The sequence below is a fragment of the Quercus suber genome, unplaced genomic scaffold (genome assembly GCF_002906115.3).
Source record: "Quercus suber isolate HL8 unplaced genomic scaffold, Cork oak 2.0 scaffold_880, whole genome shotgun sequence".
NCBI lineage: Eukaryota > Viridiplantae > Streptophyta > Magnoliopsida > Fagales > Fagaceae > Quercus > Quercus suber.
This window is the reverse complement of record NW_027070308.1, coordinates 40082-60128: the sequence shown is the minus strand read 5'-3', so window position 1 is coordinate 60128 and position 20047 is coordinate 40082. Positions and strand designations below refer to the sequence as shown.

The following is a 20047-nucleotide window of genomic DNA, read 5'->3' as shown; positions in this document are numbered from 1 at the left end:
GAGTAGAGGTCATAAGTTCAACCTTTCATCAAGAATGAGACAACGGACAATCATGCTGACAAGGATAAACATCAGATATGGATAAGACAAAAGAGAGTTGGGAAATATTTGAGAAAAAAGCTGCTACCACCGAATTAAATGCTCTGTAGCTAACCCCCTGGTCGCATTAATGTGGAGGTGATACCTGAACAATAACATTCAGCCTTACAACTACCCACAAAGATTTCAGGAAGGCGCTGATGGGACAAATATCTAAGCTAATGATCTGGTCTACATGTGGAGGGCTGAGATGAAGTAAAAAATGGGAATATAAAGAAGAAAAATTCCATTACAAGGGGATCATTAGATATTCTCTAGAAAAAACTACTGTAAACTGAGAAACTGTAATTTTGTATAAGTCTAAGAGAAATATATAAGAGCAACCTTCCTCGGACTTTGCCGAGAAGATTTTCCTTGCCCAAAACTGTTTATTTTATGCTTTCTCATAATAACTATCCTATTGTGACCATTAGACTAACTCATTGAAAGTTCAATTAGCACACTCTTTATAAATTCACTGTTTTGGGCTCTTTGGGCCATTGACCTTTCTTTTAGGCTTTGAGAGCAAATCGTGTCTTTACAGTTAGATTTTCAAAATATATTATATATAATTATGTCAATTTTTTCAGTAAGAGTTGTAGCCATCAGCTACAAACCAGATTTGTCCAAATTATAATATCAGCTATAGTAAGGTAAATTACTAAATTATAATAATTGTCCCTAAATTTTATTATTTTTACAAATGAAGTGCCATGAGGCCAGAAGGGCCGGGCAGAGCCTAAATTCTAAAAACCTTACACTCAAGCCTCAGCCCAAAAAATTAAAACCCATCTGTGAAATATTAAGCTCAGTCCAATCCACTTTACCGTTTCTTTATTCTGGATTCTAGTCTAGGGTTGTTGCTGCTACTTTCGAAGTTTTGCATCACCTTAAACCCTAATTTTTCGATCTCAGCAAAAATCCCTAGCCCCCTTTTCTCCATAACAAAGAAAATGCTATTCTTTATCTCTGAGATTAAATAAATTAAATATTATTTGTCCCAAACCCAAACCTTCTACAATTTCATATTAAAGCTTTCATCTTTGAACACTGTGTGATACACAAAAGAGAGCTATGGAGAACGAAGCGCAGTTCACGGTGGACCTCGGTAATCTCATGTGCTTCAATCCTCACCATCACTTTCCCTCTAAACCTTCCTCCAGGTCTGGTTTTTATTTTATTTTATTTTATTTTTTATTTTTAAAATTTATTTATTATTGTTTTATATATAAATATTTCAATTTGGCTATATAAAGGTTGTGTTATTATTTCAATTGATACGGTTATTAAGCATCTATGTGAAGTTTCTGATTCTGGGTCTTTGTTTTTATTTTCTAATTTTTTGTTATTTTACCAAAGCTGACTTTTTTATTTTAGCTATTCTTACAACTATTAGTGTGTAAATGTCATTCTTTCTTTGTTATGGTTAGTGTTTGTGGGGTTGTTTTGTATTGTTTATGGGTTTGATGCTTGAATTTGATATTATAGTAAGTGGGTTCTGTTTGTTTTGACTGAAACAATTTCCGGGAGATTTTTAAATTTTGATTGAAAAAAAAAAATGCAAATATGTGCTCAAGCTTTTGGAGTACAGTATTCATTGAGATAAGTAAAATATGAAGATTTCTTGGCAATCATTTGAGGGTTTGTGAGTTCTTCGAAAGGTTTTTTTATTTATTTTTCAGACCCTCATTCCGTGGGAGAGGTAATGTATTTGGCTTGAGGAGAGCATAGAGTATGTGTTTTTGACTTGATTTTGTCAAAATTATAGGGAGGAGTTAGTGAAGGAATGTCTAGAGAAGGGCACTGAATTAGTTCAAATTATTGCAAATAATTTGTTCAATTTACCTTCAACTGAATCGGTAGATGGTCCCCTGATCAAGTTGCCTCCACCAACAACAAGATTGCCAAGGGAGAAGCCTGTAAGTTCTTCCTTCTATTTATATTTCTGTCTATTAGCTTTCTAGATATGTGCTACTTCTTTACCATGTAACTGTTACTATTCCGTGCATATTTGGTTACATTGAATCTAAATATGAGCAATACACATAGTACTAGTGTGTTGTTAGAACTAAATTGTATGATAAGCCAGTTTATCATGAATGGAGCAGAAAGGAAATCTGTGTTATGTTACACATGATAGTAGAATTACAATAGGAGCAATACACATAGTCCTATAGGAATCTGTTGTTCATCTTATCATATTTTAGAACTATATTGTGTGAAGCTATTGCAGTTACTATTATGTTTATATTGAATAATCACTCAATTTATTATCTCAAATATGTTTCATTTTCAGCTGCCAAAGCCTAAAGCTCCTACAAAATGGGAAGAGTTTGCCAAAGCAAGAGGTTAGTATCTTTATAATCATATGAACTCTTTATGGATAATCACATATTTGTTTATTCAAGACCTTTTAATTTTTTTCCCCTTCAGCCTCAAATCTCTATTTGTTAGATCTGGTTTTCATGGCTGAGGTTAGATGTTCTTGGTTATATTATAATTTGAGATATCTTGCAGGTATAAAGAACCGTAAAAGGGACAAGTTAGTTCTTGATGAACAAAGTGGTACTTGGAAGCGTCGTTATGGATATGATCGTGCAAATGATGAGGAAAATATACCTATCATTGAGGCCAAGATGACTGACGGTAAGTAATTCAACAAGCCCTTAGATTGTTTATAAATAATCAATTGCTGCAATTATCGCCTTCTATTGTACTATTTTTTTAATCTAAAGTGAAAAACAGCTATACTATTTTGAAAAATCATGGGTAATTGAGAGATCTCAAATATAAGTAAATACTTCTATCCGCTAATTTATAAGCTTCAAAATATCATATTATGTCCTTATGTTCTATATTGAAATGACATTATGAGTTATGCTCATCACCTTTATGCAGAGCCAGGGTTTGATCCTTTTGCTAAAAGACTATCAGATAAGAAGAATCGAGTTGAAAAGCAAGAGAAAAATCGGATGCAGAACTTGAAACAAGCAGCAAAAGTTGGTAATTTGCCAAGGTATATCCTCTTATCACCTTTCTATGGTTCTGAAAGCATGGAAGTTTTCTTAATTGGTCCAATTGTCACATAAATATCAAATTTATTAATTCATGGCACCAGATTCTATTCTTTGAAACTGTCGCTCTCATCAATTCCAAAAAGTGATGACATCTATATCATATAGACTGTCTTTAATTTATCCCTTCTAGCTTATGTTTCCCTCTTCTGGAGTCCCATTAGAGGCTAATCAAGGTTTCACTTATAAGATTTAAGACTGAACTTATGATTATGCAATTGTCAAGGTTGATAGGGCTTATAGACTAGTTAGTTATCCATGTTGATAAAATGTATTTGATTGGCACCTTAGTTATGATTTCTTCTACATAATATGAATTTTTCAGATAGTTAGTACATGAGTAAGATATGGTTCAATTGTTTTTGATTTTTATTAATAAATTGTGAAATTTCAAATTGCCTACATCACCACATCTGAACACCATAAAGCCTTTTCTCCAACTATTTTGACGACAACTGGCAGTGCCTTGTTGAATATCAATTTAAATACCTTGTCTTCTCCTTGCTGATGGCCTCGCAATTGCAATTGAACATCTATTTTAACCTTAATTGGTGGTACTCCCAAGTTATTTTTCAGTTTAATCCTGGCCTTTCTTTTCTTTCCTGGCAAATACCATCAGCTTGACAATGCTTTAGGGGCTACTAGTTGGTTTGAATATGAGTTAAATAGCCCTGTATGTTGTGCTTTCGTCTTTTGAAGGTTGATTTGAATATTTTTGGGGTGCTATCCCCAGTCTTTGGAAGAGCATTCTTTTCTTATTATATACTTGTACAAGAAGTCCATGCTCACTTTGTTGCAGTGATGAGAGCTTGTGCTTTATTGTTAGATTTTCAGTATATTACACAAACATGTATGCATACAAAGAAATATACGTATATATTTGCTTTAGTAATATTTCAGTGGCATCATGTATTATATTTGTCTTATATTGCAACACTGGACCTGCAGTCATGTTCAACTAGCTGCTACGGCTTTGCCTATAACAGGCACTCAGGCTGCACCTAAGAAAGCCAGTAAACATGATCTAGGGAAAGTAGCTGGAATAGCAGTAACTGCAACAGCCAGTGGTGGGAAATTTGACAAGAAGTTGCAAGGAGAGAAGCCTGCACAACAACCAAAAAAATTTCGCAAGGTTTATACTCTTATTTATGTAGATGCTTCTCTGATAAAAGTTGTGCTTAGCAATAGAGTGCTACAGAACATTTATTCTTTACATCCTTTCAGTTCTTACCCGTCGCAGAAGGAACGGGGATAGGCTCACAAGAGAGGAGTCAGACTGAGAGAATTCTGAATAGTCTAATTTCTAAGAATTCCCATGAGATACTCAATGTTGATAAGGTAAACTAGGCCATTCAGTTAGGGTTTCTTTACTGGTTAATCTTCAGCTTTGTTAGTATAATAAAATTTTGCTGATCACTTAAAACATGTATTGCTTGGAATTTAGGCTATCTCGATGTACAATGTGAAGAAAGAGAAACGAAAGAATCAGAAAGGGAAGTCTTCATCAACCTCAAGCAAGTTGAAACCAAAGACCAAACCTCAGAAGAAGTTCTCAAAGAAGGGATCTTCCAAGAAAGAAAAGGCAAAATGAAATTAGTTGATTGTAACAATTCCAAGAAGCTTGTAGAGTTTTGGATCAGGTACTACAAGTCTGTTTATTGGGAACAACTGTTTTGTATAAGATTATTCTATTTTCAGGCAGAAAGTTGCATAATTTGCTCTATTGGTTGAGTCATGACGTCTCCCTCTTTTGCATACAGATGCAGTCTTTGTTGATATGATTTTGAATTTTTGAGTTAAAATTACGTAGATTCACTCTAAAATTCAGCCCCAGTGGGTAAACATCTAGTATCCAACTCTACTCTTTAGAGGCCATGATACCAAAGAAAGAGAGCATATACTCTGAGTGCTGCTTGCTCTTTATTATGGGAGATATTCCTGTGGGACACTATGAACAAAACTTTCAGAAGGTATCATGGTGATTGGCGAAGAAAAACATCGAGTCCACCTGAATTCATGTCACACCAAATAATCAATGTAACAGTATTTGCTAGTCACAGCCATCATTGATATCTAAAAAAGGAAATCCTCATCTTCCAGTGATGCTTCAGCTTTCGTATGCCATGGCTCTTGTATATTTATTCAAGGTATTTCCTCGTTAACAAGACATACTGTCTTAATAGTAGGCTTATTTAACATTATACTAGATATCTACAAAAGGGCTGTAACATTTTGTAGCTCCAAAATCTAAATAAAAATAAGGGCAAATTATAACTTACTCACTTATGGTTTGGCCGAAACTTAAGTTGTTTACTTGTGATTTGAAATCTGACACTTTACTTACTTGGGTTAACTTAGTTTGAGTTTTGTAATTTATTTTTGTTAAGAACAAGGTTAAACATGTAATTTTGTTTCATTTTTATGTTTTCAAAAATACAAAAAACATAAAAATACAATATTAAATAAGATAAAAAAAAAAATCAGAGGCATTAGGGGATTTCAAATTACAAATAGAGAATTTAAATTTTTGCTAAACCACAATGGATAAATTGTAATTTGCCCTAAAAATAATTCTTCAAAGCAGTCGGTCATGCATCACTTTCCCATGGAAGCAGGGGATCACATATTCCACATGTGGTGGCATTAGAGTTCTCCCAACGGAACTCTATCCCATTCTACGTGTGGCACAAAACAATTTTAGAGATCCAATTTTGCGGAATGAATTCCACGTAACCTTTCGGGGTTAGTCGGACAAAAATATCAAATTTATCTGAACTTTGTGGCCAAAAGTGCCTACAGGTACACTCACTAGCAGCCTTGTTGAGACTTTCACTGACGATTTACGAACACGAAAAACAATTGGATAAATATATACCAAGAATGCTAGGCAAAACATAGACATTGAATGTGTTTTTTAACTTATAATATATTAATATCTAGCAGACTGTGTTTGTTCATAATATCATATGCTATAAATCTATCCATTTATTTGAGATATTTTGTGTGATAGCTCACTCAACACCAAATTCATGGATGGGAATGAGTAAGTTTGATACATGCGACTCGATGGTTCGATAAGTAGTCAATTTTGTACTTCCTTGTAATAAAATTTAATAATATTCTAAACATTTCTCTTTTTGTTAAAAATTTAGTTTCTATAATTTTTCTTAACAAGAAATGCAAATTAATGATTAAAATTCATTTGCCGTGGACTGCTAGTATATTTTTCAAATTTTGGGCTTTTCCTACCTAGCCCAAAATTAATTTTTCTCTTTGTTTTGAGTCAAGTTTTAAACTATTGAGTTAGTTTTTCTTTATTTTGGACTGGCTTTTCTAGTCAACATTTTCTAGAGTTATCAAACTATTTTTTTTTTTGAAAACTAGGGTTATTAGACTATTAATAATATATTTAATATTAAAAAAATAAATATATTAATATATAGAGAGAGTGCGGTGTGGTGTGGTTTGTGCGGTTTTCTTATTATAAAATCGCAAACCACATTGCACCATGCAATGCGGTGCATTGTTATTTGCGGTGTGGTGCGGTTATACCATTTTGTGGGCAGTTTTGGTGTGGTTTTTGCGATTTGTGCGGTTTGGTAAACACCCCTAATTGTAGGTGCATACGTTGCATTAAAATTTCTCTAGCTTGAGTATCATCAAAGTTTTTTTTTTTTTCCTCAGCTCTTTGATGATAGGCAAGTCAAACGCAGTGCTTTAACTTTTTTCCCCTCTTTTTTGCAAAGAAAAGAAAAAAAAGAAGTTTTTTTAGTGTTTTGGGGGGGGAGATTTTTTTTTTCCTAAAATTTTAAAATATTTAAATTTCAAAACAAGAATACTTATCGATAATTTCAAATTACAAAAATAGATGTAAATCTCAACTTTTTTTCAAATTTTGAATTGCCAAAACCTGAGAAGGGTGAAATATATTGTTAGTCTTTTAAACTTAATTTGAGCTCCCTCATTGAGCAAAGCTTGGTTTCCATGGTTTGATTTGAAGACTTTATCTTTTTTTACTTTACTTACAAGGAAAAGAAAAGTTGAATATTAAAGTGCAATAATATTTTTATTTTTGTTGGATACATCTTAAAGTGGAGAGAGACTAAGAGAGATTTAAATTCTAAATATCTCCGTTGTAAACATCATAAAATACTATTTGACCTAAAGGTCATTGATAATATTATAATTATGTTCATAATTGAAGAAAAATAATGATATTACTGTTTTTTTCCATAAACCAAATTTAAGGACCACAAAAAAAAAAAAAAATAAGTATCAAAATAATTACAAACACAATAAATTTGTGGTGATTGATGCATAGTAAAGCAGTTTTAGTGATATGCCCCAAGTGAAAGTATTGAAAGAATTACAAAAATACTATTTTTAAGTGACAAATTATGGTTCTTGTTAGCTTTATTGGTAAAGTCTGTTATAGTTAAATAAGATATTGAAGTTTAATTCTTGCCTACACAAAAAGTCGATTGATATATTAGTTTGATAATAAAAAAACATAATAATTAAAAGTAAAAAAATATGTAAAGTTAGTATTTTAAATATGCGTCTTAATTCATAATGGATGGAGAATGATATTTCATATTACAAAAACAATTAGTGTTTTTTTTTTTTTTTTTTGGGAATAAAAACGTTAAATTGAACTGTAGGGTCGGTTTTTGTAGCCCAAAGGATATGGGTTCCCCCAGGCCCAACGAACCCAGAACAATGAATTTGTAGAGAGTGGGTTGAAGGTTTAGGCGCTCGCCGGCGTTCATGAAGCACAAATTACTTTTCTTTTATTGAAAGATACTAAGAACAATTTACAACTGGGGGATGCTCCTCGGACCATGGCCGAGGAGGTTTTTTCTTTCCAAACTCATTCCCCCTTCTTCTTTCCTTTTCTTTTTTCCCCTCTCTTATATATCCCTCTCTTCCTCCTCGTGCTGATCATCTATTGGCCTCCCTTCTGATCGTCTGTCCCATCAGAGGTCATATCCGTGCTCAGGTGGCTCACCTTGATCGATGTTGCCTTGTCAAGGGGTTACATCCCCATTAATGCGACCAGAAGGGTTAGGTGGGCGTATTTAATGCTGAGGTGACAGTTCGCCCAGGGCTTGCCCCTTCTCTGTACTTCTGTTGCCAACGCGTGGCACTGGGCCCTCTCCTCCTCGGATATTCCAGGAGTCCTTTGGTAGGGTGGTCATCGTGTTTTTTTGAGGTCTCGGACGCCCGAGGACAGGGTCATCCTCGGACCCATCATGCATCCTCGGCGTGGGCCATTTGGGCCTGGCTTGGAGTGGGCCAAGACTACCCGATTTCTGGCCCCACTTGAACTATACATTTTTTTTTTCAAGAATTATTAACATGTTATAATTTATACATAATAAAAATAATGTTAGTGTTGAGTTTATATAAAATTGATGGTACTACTTAGTACTTATTACAGTTACTACTAGTAATAACTTGGTGTTTGTGATATAAGAAGAGTACATACATTAAATGAAAAAAAAAAAAAAAAAAATTTTTTTTTTTTTTTTTTTGGGAATAAAAACGTTAAATTGAACTGTAGGGTCGGTTTTTGTAGCCCAAAGGATATGGGTTCCCCCAGGCCCAACGAACCCAGAACAATGAATTTGTAGAGAGTGGGTTGAAGGTTTAGGCGCTCGCCGGCGTTCATGAAGCACAAATTACTTTTCTTTTATTGAAAGATACTAAGAACAATTTACAACTGGGGGATGCTCCTCGGACCATGGCCGAGGAGGTTTTTTCTTTCCAAACTCATTCCCCCTTCTTCTTTCCTTTTCTTTTTTCCCCTCTCTTATATATCCCTCTCTTCCTCCTCGTGCTGATCATCTATTGGCCTCCCTTCTGATCGTCTGTCCCATCAGAGGTCATATCCGTGCTCAGGTGGCTCACCTTGATCGATGTTGCCTTGTCAAGGGGTTACATCCCCATTAATGCGACCAGAAGGGTTAGGTGGGCGTATTTAATGCTGAGGTGACAGTTCGCCCAGGGCTTGCCCCTTCTCTGTACTTCTGTTGCCAACGCGTGGCACTGGGCCCTCTCCTCCTCGGATATTCCAGGAGTCCTTTGGTAGGGTGGTCATCGTGTTTTTTTGAGGTCTCGGACGCCCGAGGACAGGGTCATCCTCGGACCCATCATGCATCCTCGGCGTGGGCCATTTGGGCCTGGCTTGGAGTGGGCCAAGACTACCCGATTTCTGGCCCCACTTGAACTATACATTTTTTTTTTCAAGAATTATTAACATGTTATAATTTATACATAATAAAAATAATGTTAGTGTTGAGTTTATATAAAATTGATGGTACTACTTAGTACTTATTACAGTTACTACTAGTAATAACTTGGTGTTTGTGATATAAGAAGAGTACATACATTAAATGAAAAAAAAAAAAAAAAAAAAACCTTTTACGTTACTTTAGGTCAAAATCTAAAAGCAGTCCAAGTAGGAATTCCGCCTCCGAAGTCGGTATATCACAGTAACACTTGACTTCTCCTGCTCACAAAAGACAGCTTTTAAATAGCAACGCATCATACTTTGTGTAAAGATCTTGCCACCTCTCTTCTCTACTTTGTTTTGCAGAGGCAGAGACAGAGAGTGTGTAAAGAAACACACACATACGCCTCTGGCTTTTTTCTTCACCAAAACCATCTTGTAATCTCTATTCATCGAATATTCCAATACCTTTATTCTCTTTTCTCTCTACGGCTACCATTTTTTTTTGTTCATATTCTCACAAATATTCGTTTCTTGGTCATTTATTTTGATGCCCGCTTTATAAAGTTGAGATTTTTGAATACCCATTTGCTTAGAGCCGTTCTTTTCCCTCTCAAAATTCCGACTTTTGTAATTTTATAAGCAAAAGCGTTTCTGGGTATTTTGAAAATACCTGAGGATAGTAACTCTGTTTGGTATTCATGGGTAGAAGAGAACTGCCAAGTGTTGCAAAGGGTAATAAAGATGTTGTGGTTTTGAGTTCTGGAATTAATATTCAATGGAGTCCTCAAGAGGGTAGTTTTCGTTCTGGTGGCTTATTTGCAAGTGTTGGTCAAGCAGGGATGGGGGTTGGGATTCCTCCAAATCCTAAGAATGCTAAAGATATTGGGGTTAAGTCCCTCTATAGCACTTCACACATGATGTTTGTGCCAATGGTCGGACCCGGGCTTGGGTTTAATGAGATTTCGGATATGACTTTTGAGGCAGTGGATGTTGGAGTGGAATTGCTGGTGAAGAAGATAAAAAAGGGTGGTCTTAAACTGAAAATTAAGGTTGGTAATGCATCACTGAGGAGGTTGATCAGTGGGGCAGTCGCGGGTGCGGTATCAAGGACTGTGGTTGCACCACTGGAGACAATAAGGACTCATTTGATGATTGGGAGCTTGGGACACTCGACAACTGAGGTGTTTCAAAATATTATGGAAAGTGATGGATGGAGGGGCTTGTTTAGGGGCAATTTTGTTAATGTGATCCGGGTTGCTCCAAGCAAGGCTATTGAGGTGAGTCGTGTTGTTCATAATTTGTAAAGTTATATATTTGGATGTTAATGCACAGGGTGATATTTTTTAATGTTATATTCTGGTAGTTGTTTTGGTTGCTAATTTTTTTAACCATTACCTGTTTGTATTGATATATGTATGATTTATTATAAAGTATTTACTTGAATTTTGGGTGTAATGTGTTGGCTGTCCTGGACACTTTGTGTAGTTAAATTTTCAGCTTGAAACTCTTGTTAGATTCAGTTGCTTGTTTCATTTTGTTTTGGATTTAGAATGGTAATTTATTGTTTGTGGTCCAATAATTCTCAACCCTCTTGTTTGATAAGAGTAACCTTTTTGGAATCAAGGTGATAGCCTTCTTTGGGTTTGCAGTGCTATTTAACCTCAAAGTACCAATCCTATCTAGCAGGATCAATTCCAACATATCTGGTTGGCTTTTTTCATACCCTTTTTTTTTCATTAGTTCAGGATAATTCTTCAAACCTGCTTGCATTTTCTGAATCAGTCTATATAACTGTTTAGTTCCCCCTACCCGTCCCCCTGAAAAGAAAGAGAGTAAAATATCCCATATATGCCTTTATACTCCTTTCATTCATTCATTTATTTTCTCCCTAGAAAAATTAACTGAATGATGAAATCTCTGCTCTGCATCAAATAATTCAGATTTTGTACAAATTTATTGTGGTCTTGTGATCATATTAAATTTGAAAACAAGGTTCAAGTCCTGATAGTATTTTTATTTCTCTTTTTTTTTTTTTTTTCTAGCCTTTTGTTTATATTTGATTGGAGCACATTCAGCAATCTAACAACTCTGATTGTGTTGTGGAAAGATTCTGAAAGCTTTTATGACGTCAACACAGATTTCAGTAATATTAAATTTGTTATTATTTATTTATTTATTTTTAGCATGGTTAGAATTTCCTATCACTACCCGAACCCCTCCCTTCCCCTTCAACCCCTAGGTAAGTACCCAGGGAGGTGCTAATAGACCATTTATGTGGTCATGCTTTAGCTGGGGAAAACATTGTGAGAAATTAAAACAGCGAAGAAATTTAAATAGACCTTCTACTATTGTTGTTCAAGTAATTGGTAGAACAAACCCAAATAACGAGAAAGAGCTTCTAGCCATACTCTATACATTTAGAAAACCCTTTGATGAATGAAACACAGGAAACTGTTCTTCACATACCTGTTCACAAATAGACTCCTAAAAAGATGAGCCTTTACTATCACTCTTACTCTTAAATAATAAAATAAATCCAATATGTAAAAAATAAATAACTAATTAGAATAATCTATATGTGGATCACATTAAGTCTCCTTGTAGACATAATCTTACAGAAATATGTTAAGTGACACGCCTTTGGTGCCAAAGGATTGTTTTTGCCACATACCAGCAATTGCATGTCTCACAACTTCTATTTGAATATGTTGTTGTTTATTTATATTAATTTCTAAAATCTACCTTGGTCCAAAGGGAGTGAGGCTCTCATTATGAAATCGCAATATAGTACTAGAACTTTGAATATTTTATTATGATATGTTAAATTCACCATGTATGTTAACACTGTTATATTTCTGATTGGAACATTCTGCAGTTATTCACTTTTGAAACAGTTAAGCAGCACTTGACTCCAGAACCTGGGATGCAGTCCCAAATCCCTATTCCTGCCTCATTAATTGCAGGTGCTGTTGCTGGAGTTAGCTCTACCTTGGCTACATACCCGCTTGAGCTACTCAAAACCCGATTAACTGTCCAGGTAACTCAAGCCTTAAAAAGAATTAAGGAACCTACTACAATGTCTTCCTCTTCAATATGAATTCATTTTAAAATTCAAAACATATCTTAATAGTTCTTTGTGTGTCTAATTGTAGAGAGGAGTGTACAAGAATCTGTTGGATGCACTTATAAAAATTGTGCAAGAGGAGGGGCCTGCAGAATTGTATAGAGGCCTCACCCCTAGTGTAATTGGTGTCATCCCGTATGCTGCAACCAATTATTATGCTTATGATACATTACGGAAAGCTTACAAGAAAGCTTTCAAGAAGGAGGAAATTGGGAGTATTATGACTCTTTTAATTGGATCAGCAGCTGGTGCAATCTCCAGTACTGCAACTTTCCCACTTGAGGTGGCTCGCAAGCATATGCAGGCTGCTGGAGTTATCAATGGTAGACAGTATCAAAGCATGCTTCATGCTCTCGTGAGCATATTTGAAAATGAAGGGCTTCCAGGTCTGTATAGAGGGTTGGGACCAAGTTGTGTGAAATTGGTCCCTGCTGCTGGGATATCTTTCATGTGCTATGAGGCATGCAAGAGGATACTGGTTGAGAAAGAAGATGATTAACCTTAGAAGAGGCAGACTTTATTTTTACCTTTTTGAATAAACAATAGATGGTTTGAGTTCTAACAGTTTCTAGATAGGGAAAACTAAGGTTTGTTGTCGGCGAAATTGGTTCACAGGTCACATATTACATCCATTTTGCATTTCTTTTTATTACAAGGATGTAGCTCAAGAATCTCCATTGAAGATAATTTGAGTGAATTTTTTTACATTATCAGTGTTTTTAGAATTGCCAATTCGTTTCAGATCAGACGTTTAGCCTACTTACTTCAATTTACGACCAATTTACACAATTTTTTAATCCAAGCAACGGTTGCTATTTCTCATCACCCTGAGTCCCTGACTAGGCTACAAAAAGTGGAAAGTGTGGCCACACGCCCGTGGTTGACAGTTTTTTTTAGATTTGGTATTTGATCAGGAAGTCAAGGTAGAAAAATGAAACTCAGAGAAGGGCCCCAAACGATACAACTTGGATGAACTATAAATTCCATTGTCTTAATCTTAAAGACCTCATTTGGATTGCAGCAAGTACTACTAAATAGCTCCAGTTGAATTTTGTTATTTTAACAAATCCAATACGAGACTGGCTTTTCATGCAGTGAAGAGCTGAAAGGCATGTAAGTGGCTTTTTCAAACAGTGGTCCATTCAAGCATCCAAGGGGTCGTTATTGCCATTTAATAGACTTCAAATTTCTGATTAAATTTTTTAGAATCCGTTTTCTTGAGACAAGCTCAAAAGACTTTTGTATATACATATGGTTATTGCCAATTAGTAACTTACGCAATCCTGAATTTGTAATGTCACCCTCCAACTTACTTCTGAATGACATGTTGCCATTTGAACCAGAACTAATTGACTACTCTTTTTTTTTGGTTGCTAAAATGTAAAAAATGTGCCACACAATAAAATATAAGTTTACAAGATAATTTTTTTTTTTTTTAGTAGACAGTAATACTTATTAGAATACACACAAAAATAGTAATATTAGTGTTTTAAATTAGGTTTATAATACATTATTTAACCAGAATATATTATAAATAACGGGTTATAAACCTTTGTAGTTATATATTAAAGTTATATACAGCAGACACTAGACACACACAAGGTAAAACTTAAATACATTATCTTGGGTGCAGTAAATTGGGTTCTTATTTTATTTTATTTTTTTTTGAGAAAGAATTGGGTTCTCAATTGAATTCAAATACTTGGTTGTTTTGAATTTAATTATTCTTAGAAAAGATAACGTTATTCTTATCTTATTAATGAATGCAGTCAAGTGTTTGAATTCAATTGAAAAACCTGTTTTACATAATTTGCAACTATCTTATTCTTACACAATAAAATTTTGGTTGCAACAAAAATTCACAACAATTTTATTGCACCGTGTGATTTGCCTATCACCTCACTCACATTTGGACCCACTACAATCTGGAATTAATTTTTTTAATGGCCCATTTGTAAGGTGGAATGCAAATTTGGGGGTGAAATTGTTGTGGCTTCTAATATGCAAGGGGTGAAATTGTTGTGAATTTTTAATGTGAATCTAGCTTTACTCATTTTTACACTCAAACCAGCTGATATTATTATTATTATTATTTTTACTATTATATGACCGTAGGATGTACCGATCTATATTGTTCTGTTTTATAAGCCTAAAATCAAAAGAGTTTACTAGTACTTTCTCAAAAAAAAGAAAAAAAAAGAGTTTACTAGTATACGAGCAACGGCCACGTTTCCACACGCTCTCTCATTATCTCCACACAAGTAGTCCCTTCTTGGAAATGCCATTCGCCCACATCGCATGGTCATATTTGCTATATAACACTAAGTTTCAAACATATTCATTAGTTAGCATCGTTTCAAAATTTATTAGCAAATTAACATCTTGAGTCTTTTAGACTTGAGTTCACTATAACAACTTAAGTCTTAGAAACTCAAGTTTTATGTACTGGTAGAGTAGAAGAAAATGAAGGAATCAGAGGAAAACCTTCATTGGAGCTTTCGCCGCTGCTGCTTGGAGCCTTTGTTGCCTGGGTTCAGCCTGAGCCGAGGGGCTTGGGTTAGGGAGGTCTAAGATTGCCTTCTTCGTGGTTTCTATTTTTGATCTCTCTAAGTCTTCGTGGTTTCTGTTTTTGATATCTTGCTTCGTTGTTTTTGTTTGATCTCTTTGGTTTGTTGCTTTATTGTTTTTGTCTGATCTCTCGGGTTTATTTTTTTGTTGTTTTCGTTGATGTTGTATTGTTTATTTAGGGAGTTCCACGTGGATAATTTTCCACCTTAGTACTACCAACACATAAAACTCAAGTTTTTTAGACTCGAGTTACTACAATGAACTCAAGTCTAAAAGACTCGAGATGTTAATTTCCTAAATAGTTTTAAGACGATGCTAACTCATGAAATTGTTAACATTTTGGTGTTAAATTGCAAAAAAATCCCACATCTCACCAATGAGTAGTTAGACTGTTTTTCACCACATTGAGATGAAATCGAATTGAAACCACAAAATTATACCTTTGGGAAAATAACAGGGCATTCAAAAACATATGGATGATTTTAAGGGGATGCCCATCTCGTTTTGATGGTACCGTTTTTCTTCAGGGATGAATGAAGAATCATATCTAATTCCAATGAGTCAATTAAGAATCATATCTAATTTACAAACAATGCAACAAAATACCAATATTTTGAAATTATTTAGCAAAATATTCCTGGATTTAAAACTCGAAATTGAGTTACAAGTAGAATTCGACATTAACAATGTCGAGTTTTATACATATTTTGCCATTTTAAATTTTTTGAAAAATTTAAGTGAAACTCAACATTGTTAACGTCCAGTTCCATTTAAAAATATACATAGAACTCAATTTCAATTTCGAGAATATTGAGTTTTACACTGAACTTGATTTTGTAAAAATCGAGTTTTAAAAACTTGATCATTTTGCTAAATAATTTCAAAATAGAGGCATTTTATTGCATTATTTGTAAATTTGTCGATTAAGACAGCAAAGCAACCTCATAAAAAGATTACGTTGCAATACAGTAATTTTTAATTAGACGAGACATTTGATTCCAGTTCCCATGGATGTCGAAACATAAAGCACGAAATAAGTTTTGATCAAACCAGACGCATTGCATTTATTTTTTCCCCGAAAACTTCAACATTGCATGGACATCAAATCACACACACACACACACACACACACACACACACACACATACATACATACATACATATATATATATATATATAACAGAAACAGTTAAAAAAATATCAAGCCCTCTTGCTCTTTGTTTGATTTACTAAATAGTTGTACTTTCCATACATCATAGTTTTTGACCCTCTAAAGGCTTGTTAATACACTTACTGTGTACCCTATTTTCATTTTATTTTAATTAAGCATTTTTACTTATCAAAAGGAAACTCCACCCCCCAAAAAAAAAAAGGTGTACATATACGTAACTTGAAATTACCATGCTGGGAATGTAGATGCAAAGAACTGACCCCAAATCAAATATCCAAATATGTAAAGTACAATTCTACAATAATCTTTCAACTATGATGCATATTCTAAACAAAAGTGTCAAATTAGATATGCTTGACAAAATAGAAGCCAAAATTTAGATAAGAGAATCAAGACAGTTTTGGTTTCTACACTAGACAAAATTTTCACGGAAGGTTATCAAACTCCTCAGGATCACAATATCTTAGATACCTACAAATCTCCTAAAATAAAATAGACAATTAAGTGCATTCACCAGTATTAGAACAACAAGAACAAGCCAAACCAGACACTAGAAACAAACCCCTTCAACCTTGCTCTTCAGCCTCTGCAGCTTCCCTTTCCTCTGCAGCAGCTGCCATCAATTCATCAAAGTTTTCAGTCTTCCCCAGCAATATTTCAATCTGAGAACACAATAAACCGTTACCCATCAGCTATCAACCTCTCAAAGGGAGATTGAAAAAAGAATTCACTATTACAATTACTATTCGGTGGGAAATTCATCATAACTACATTTCAATACAAAGAATACATTGCATGTTGTGTGTGTGTGCATGCACACATGTGCATGTTTCACTTTCACCAAATTTTGATGCCCATACCTACATCACCATTTGAATATAACAGACATAGCAGAAGTATCATAGAATAACTAGAAGCAAGATGATTCATTGTGGCTAAGACAAATTCATAAGGACCTCATTCCACAAAGACCCCACTTTCCATGCATGTTGGGCAAAGTATGCCATACCAATTGGAATCATGACACATAGCATTAACTTTACCTTTGCTTTTTGGATGGGTCGCCCCCTTGAGTCATCCTTGATATCAACAGTTGAGGTCATGATCTCTGCAGAAAGTGAATATTATTTTCGATGAGAATCAAAGTTAATTGTAAGCTCAAAACATTACAAATACACATGAAGACAAAATCTTACTCTTCTCAACAGCCAATCCATTGTTTTTCAAAATTTCTGCTATTGTAACGACTGTGGCAATAGCTGAAATCAGGACAGATACTAAGACTAGTCAGTTAAATGCGAGGATGCAACAATACTAATACACAACCTTACAATAACAGTTAATCTGAGCCAAGCATAGCCACATCAGGTCTATTTACTGTTTATCAATAGACACGGAGTATAACAAATCAAGTAAGCTAACCATGAATTCCTAAGCCATAAAGGGAACCACTCTGTAAAGAAAAGAGCCTCACCTAAAGGACCAGACCCCAATGATACTTAAATATACAAAAGGCATATCAAATGTATATGAACGCATATATGGTTATTTTAAAGAAATCAAAAGCAGCAAGAAAAGATTACAAGAACAAAGCAGGAAAATTCTGGCCTTCTGATAGCACAAAGAGAATGCTTAGAAGTTAGGAACACCTCCACTGAATCTGAGAAAATTTTCTAATTTTTGATAATTCGATAGTTGGGGTTGGGGGGATTTGAACCCTGGATGTACTCTGTGTTGGAAACAAGAAGGTGCCAACTAGTTGAGCTACAAGGCTCTTTGGCTAGAAAATTTTCTAACTCATGGTAAACAAATTACAATACCACTTTGCTTTGCAATCAAAATTACCGAGACACCAACCCCACAACTACAGACAAATCAGAACTAGAATTCACATCATATTTAGACAACTAAATCCCAGCCCTACACACCACCCCATGGTAATCTATAATTAGATTAGGTAAAAGAAATGGAAACTGTATCTTGATCAAACCCAAATAAACAAACAACTAGGAGTTAATAGTTTCCACATTTACCAACTCATATACAACACTTAGCAATTTATAAGAATACATACATTTATGAGTTATAATGACATACACACAATTACACAGAACTGCCATTAGATTTGATTAACACAAAAGCTGGGATATGATAGGTGAATGAAACATTACCCATTCCAAGAGCAGAGAGCTCAACCTCGTTATGCTGTTGCATGTACCTCTGTGAACACAATTGAAGACCAATTACAAAAAAGGCAAATCATAACCAACATTACAATTAATCCCTAAAAAAAATACTAATTTTGGCACCAGCATAGAATACCCAAAACCCAGATCGAAAAGAATAGATGTAGTTTGAGAGAGATAAACCTTGGCGAGATTGACGTAGAAGAACAAGGGTTTCTTGGTGTTGGAGACTTGGATTCGGTTCTTCTTGTGGGAATCTCCGCCCAGATTCATGGCGTTCACTCCGTCCGTGATTTCTTCCATTTAGCTCGACTGAGTTAAATCCAAACCCTAACCCTAGTTTTTTTTTCTTCTTTTTCTGCGTTCGAGAATTGTACTGCAGAGAGGGAGAGAGAAATGAAGACCCGAATTTGACACGCAAAGTAGGAGGGTGGGTAAGGCTATCGAATATAAGAGCCTAAAGGCCAAACTCTGTCTTTGGATTAAAGGGTAACCTACCTTATGATAAGTACTAAACTGCCCTATTATAATTATAATTTTTTTTTTGGGGTGATTGTTGTTGTTGGAATTGTTGGATAACACTCTCTTATAGGTAGTTGTGCCAAAATATGTGTAGTTAGTTGAGCCAAAATATGTGTGGATGTGTTGGAAAAAGATTAGGGCCAAGTTTGGCATGTGATTGCAAACATCTTTTTAAATGATGTAAAAATTATGCTTTAAAAAAGTATTGTAAAAACACATTTTTAAAGTATTCATAATGTAAAAAATGTGTTTGGTATTATATTTTTAATAATATATTTTCAAAAGTAAAAAAAAAAACATAAATGTGTTTGTTACATATATGTATTTTTTTATAAAAAAAGATAATGACTTATTTCGTATGTAAAGTAAAATTGTAAAATTATTAATCGATGAGAGTTTTTAAAAAGAGAGACAAAGAATAAGAAAGGAAGAGAAAGAGGGTCCTACCAATTGTCATTTATGGATTGTTTGGTCAAATTATGTGGGTCTCATGAGTTTCAAATATATTTACAATATTGTTACTCAAAAACTAAAAACTGATTAGAATGTGTTTTCAAAATGAGAAATGATATGTCCATAACATTTTCACAATATTTTTACAACAAATCTTAAGTAGCAGTTTGTTATTGGTTGTTATTATTGGAGCAAAAAAATAATCTTAGTGTTAAGTTCAAATTTGAACCAATAACAACTAATCACCTATGATTTATTATACAAATATTGTGAAAATGTTGTGGATGTAGCACCTCCCTTTCAAAATACAATGTTTAAATACTCTAAATTGATAATTGTGATTCAAACACTCCTAATCAAACATGCTAACTAAGCACATTTTTTTTTGGAGTTATTCTAAAATCACAGTCTTTATTATATTCTTTTCTAAAAATGTCCTATATGGCAGACTCTGAGAATTTACCTGTCATTTTCATAAGGACTTATCAATTTTTTTTTCTACCACTCACAATTAGCCACATAAAAGAGTTATGTGGAATGTGATCCTAGAATTATTGGTGTATTTTCGTCTCATAATTTTTTTAATAAGATATTTGGCTTGTTTATAAATCACCATTGTTGGGAAATTTAGACTCC

General features: G+C 34.3%; 3 protein-coding genes across 3 annotated transcripts; 2 read left to right on the top strand and 1 right to left on the bottom strand.

The window, feature by feature from the left end:
- The first annotated feature begins 891 nt into the window (after positions 1–891).
- LOC112008968 (ribosome biogenesis regulatory protein homolog) lies at positions 892–4875 on the top strand. Its single transcript, XM_024041323.2, has 8 exons — positions 892–1241; positions 1847–1997; positions 2375–2426; positions 2596–2724; positions 2977–3094; positions 4101–4284; positions 4377–4490; positions 4597–4875. The coding sequence occupies exons 1-8, from the start codon at positions 1153–1155 to the stop codon at positions 4741–4743; spliced, it is 984 nt and encodes a 327-aa protein (XP_023897091.1). The 5' UTR covers positions 892–1152; the 3' UTR covers positions 4744–4875.
- Positions 4876–9671: 4796 nt separating this feature from the next.
- Positions 9672–13216, top strand: LOC112008976 (adenine nucleotide transporter BT1, chloroplastic/mitochondrial). Its single transcript, XM_024041336.2, has 3 exons — positions 9672–10664; positions 12263–12424; positions 12540–13216. The coding sequence occupies exons 1-3, from the start codon at positions 10086–10088 to the stop codon at positions 13008–13010; spliced, it is 1212 nt and encodes a 403-aa protein (XP_023897104.1). The 5' UTR covers positions 9672–10085; the 3' UTR covers positions 13011–13216.
- A 3388-nt stretch (positions 13217–16604) lies between these two features.
- LOC112008983 (uncharacterized protein At2g34160) lies at positions 16605–18852 on the bottom strand. The gene is made up of 5 exons (XM_024041342.2): positions 18620–18852; positions 18422–18470; positions 17447–17509; positions 17294–17358; positions 16605–16912 (listed from the first exon to the last, which is right to left on the bottom strand). Exons 1-5 carry the CDS (start codon positions 18737–18739, stop codon positions 16817–16819), a joined length of 393 nt encoding a protein of 130 aa, XP_023897110.1. The 5' UTR covers positions 18740–18852; the 3' UTR covers positions 16605–16816.
- Between the last annotated feature and the right edge of the window lie 1195 nt (positions 18853–20047).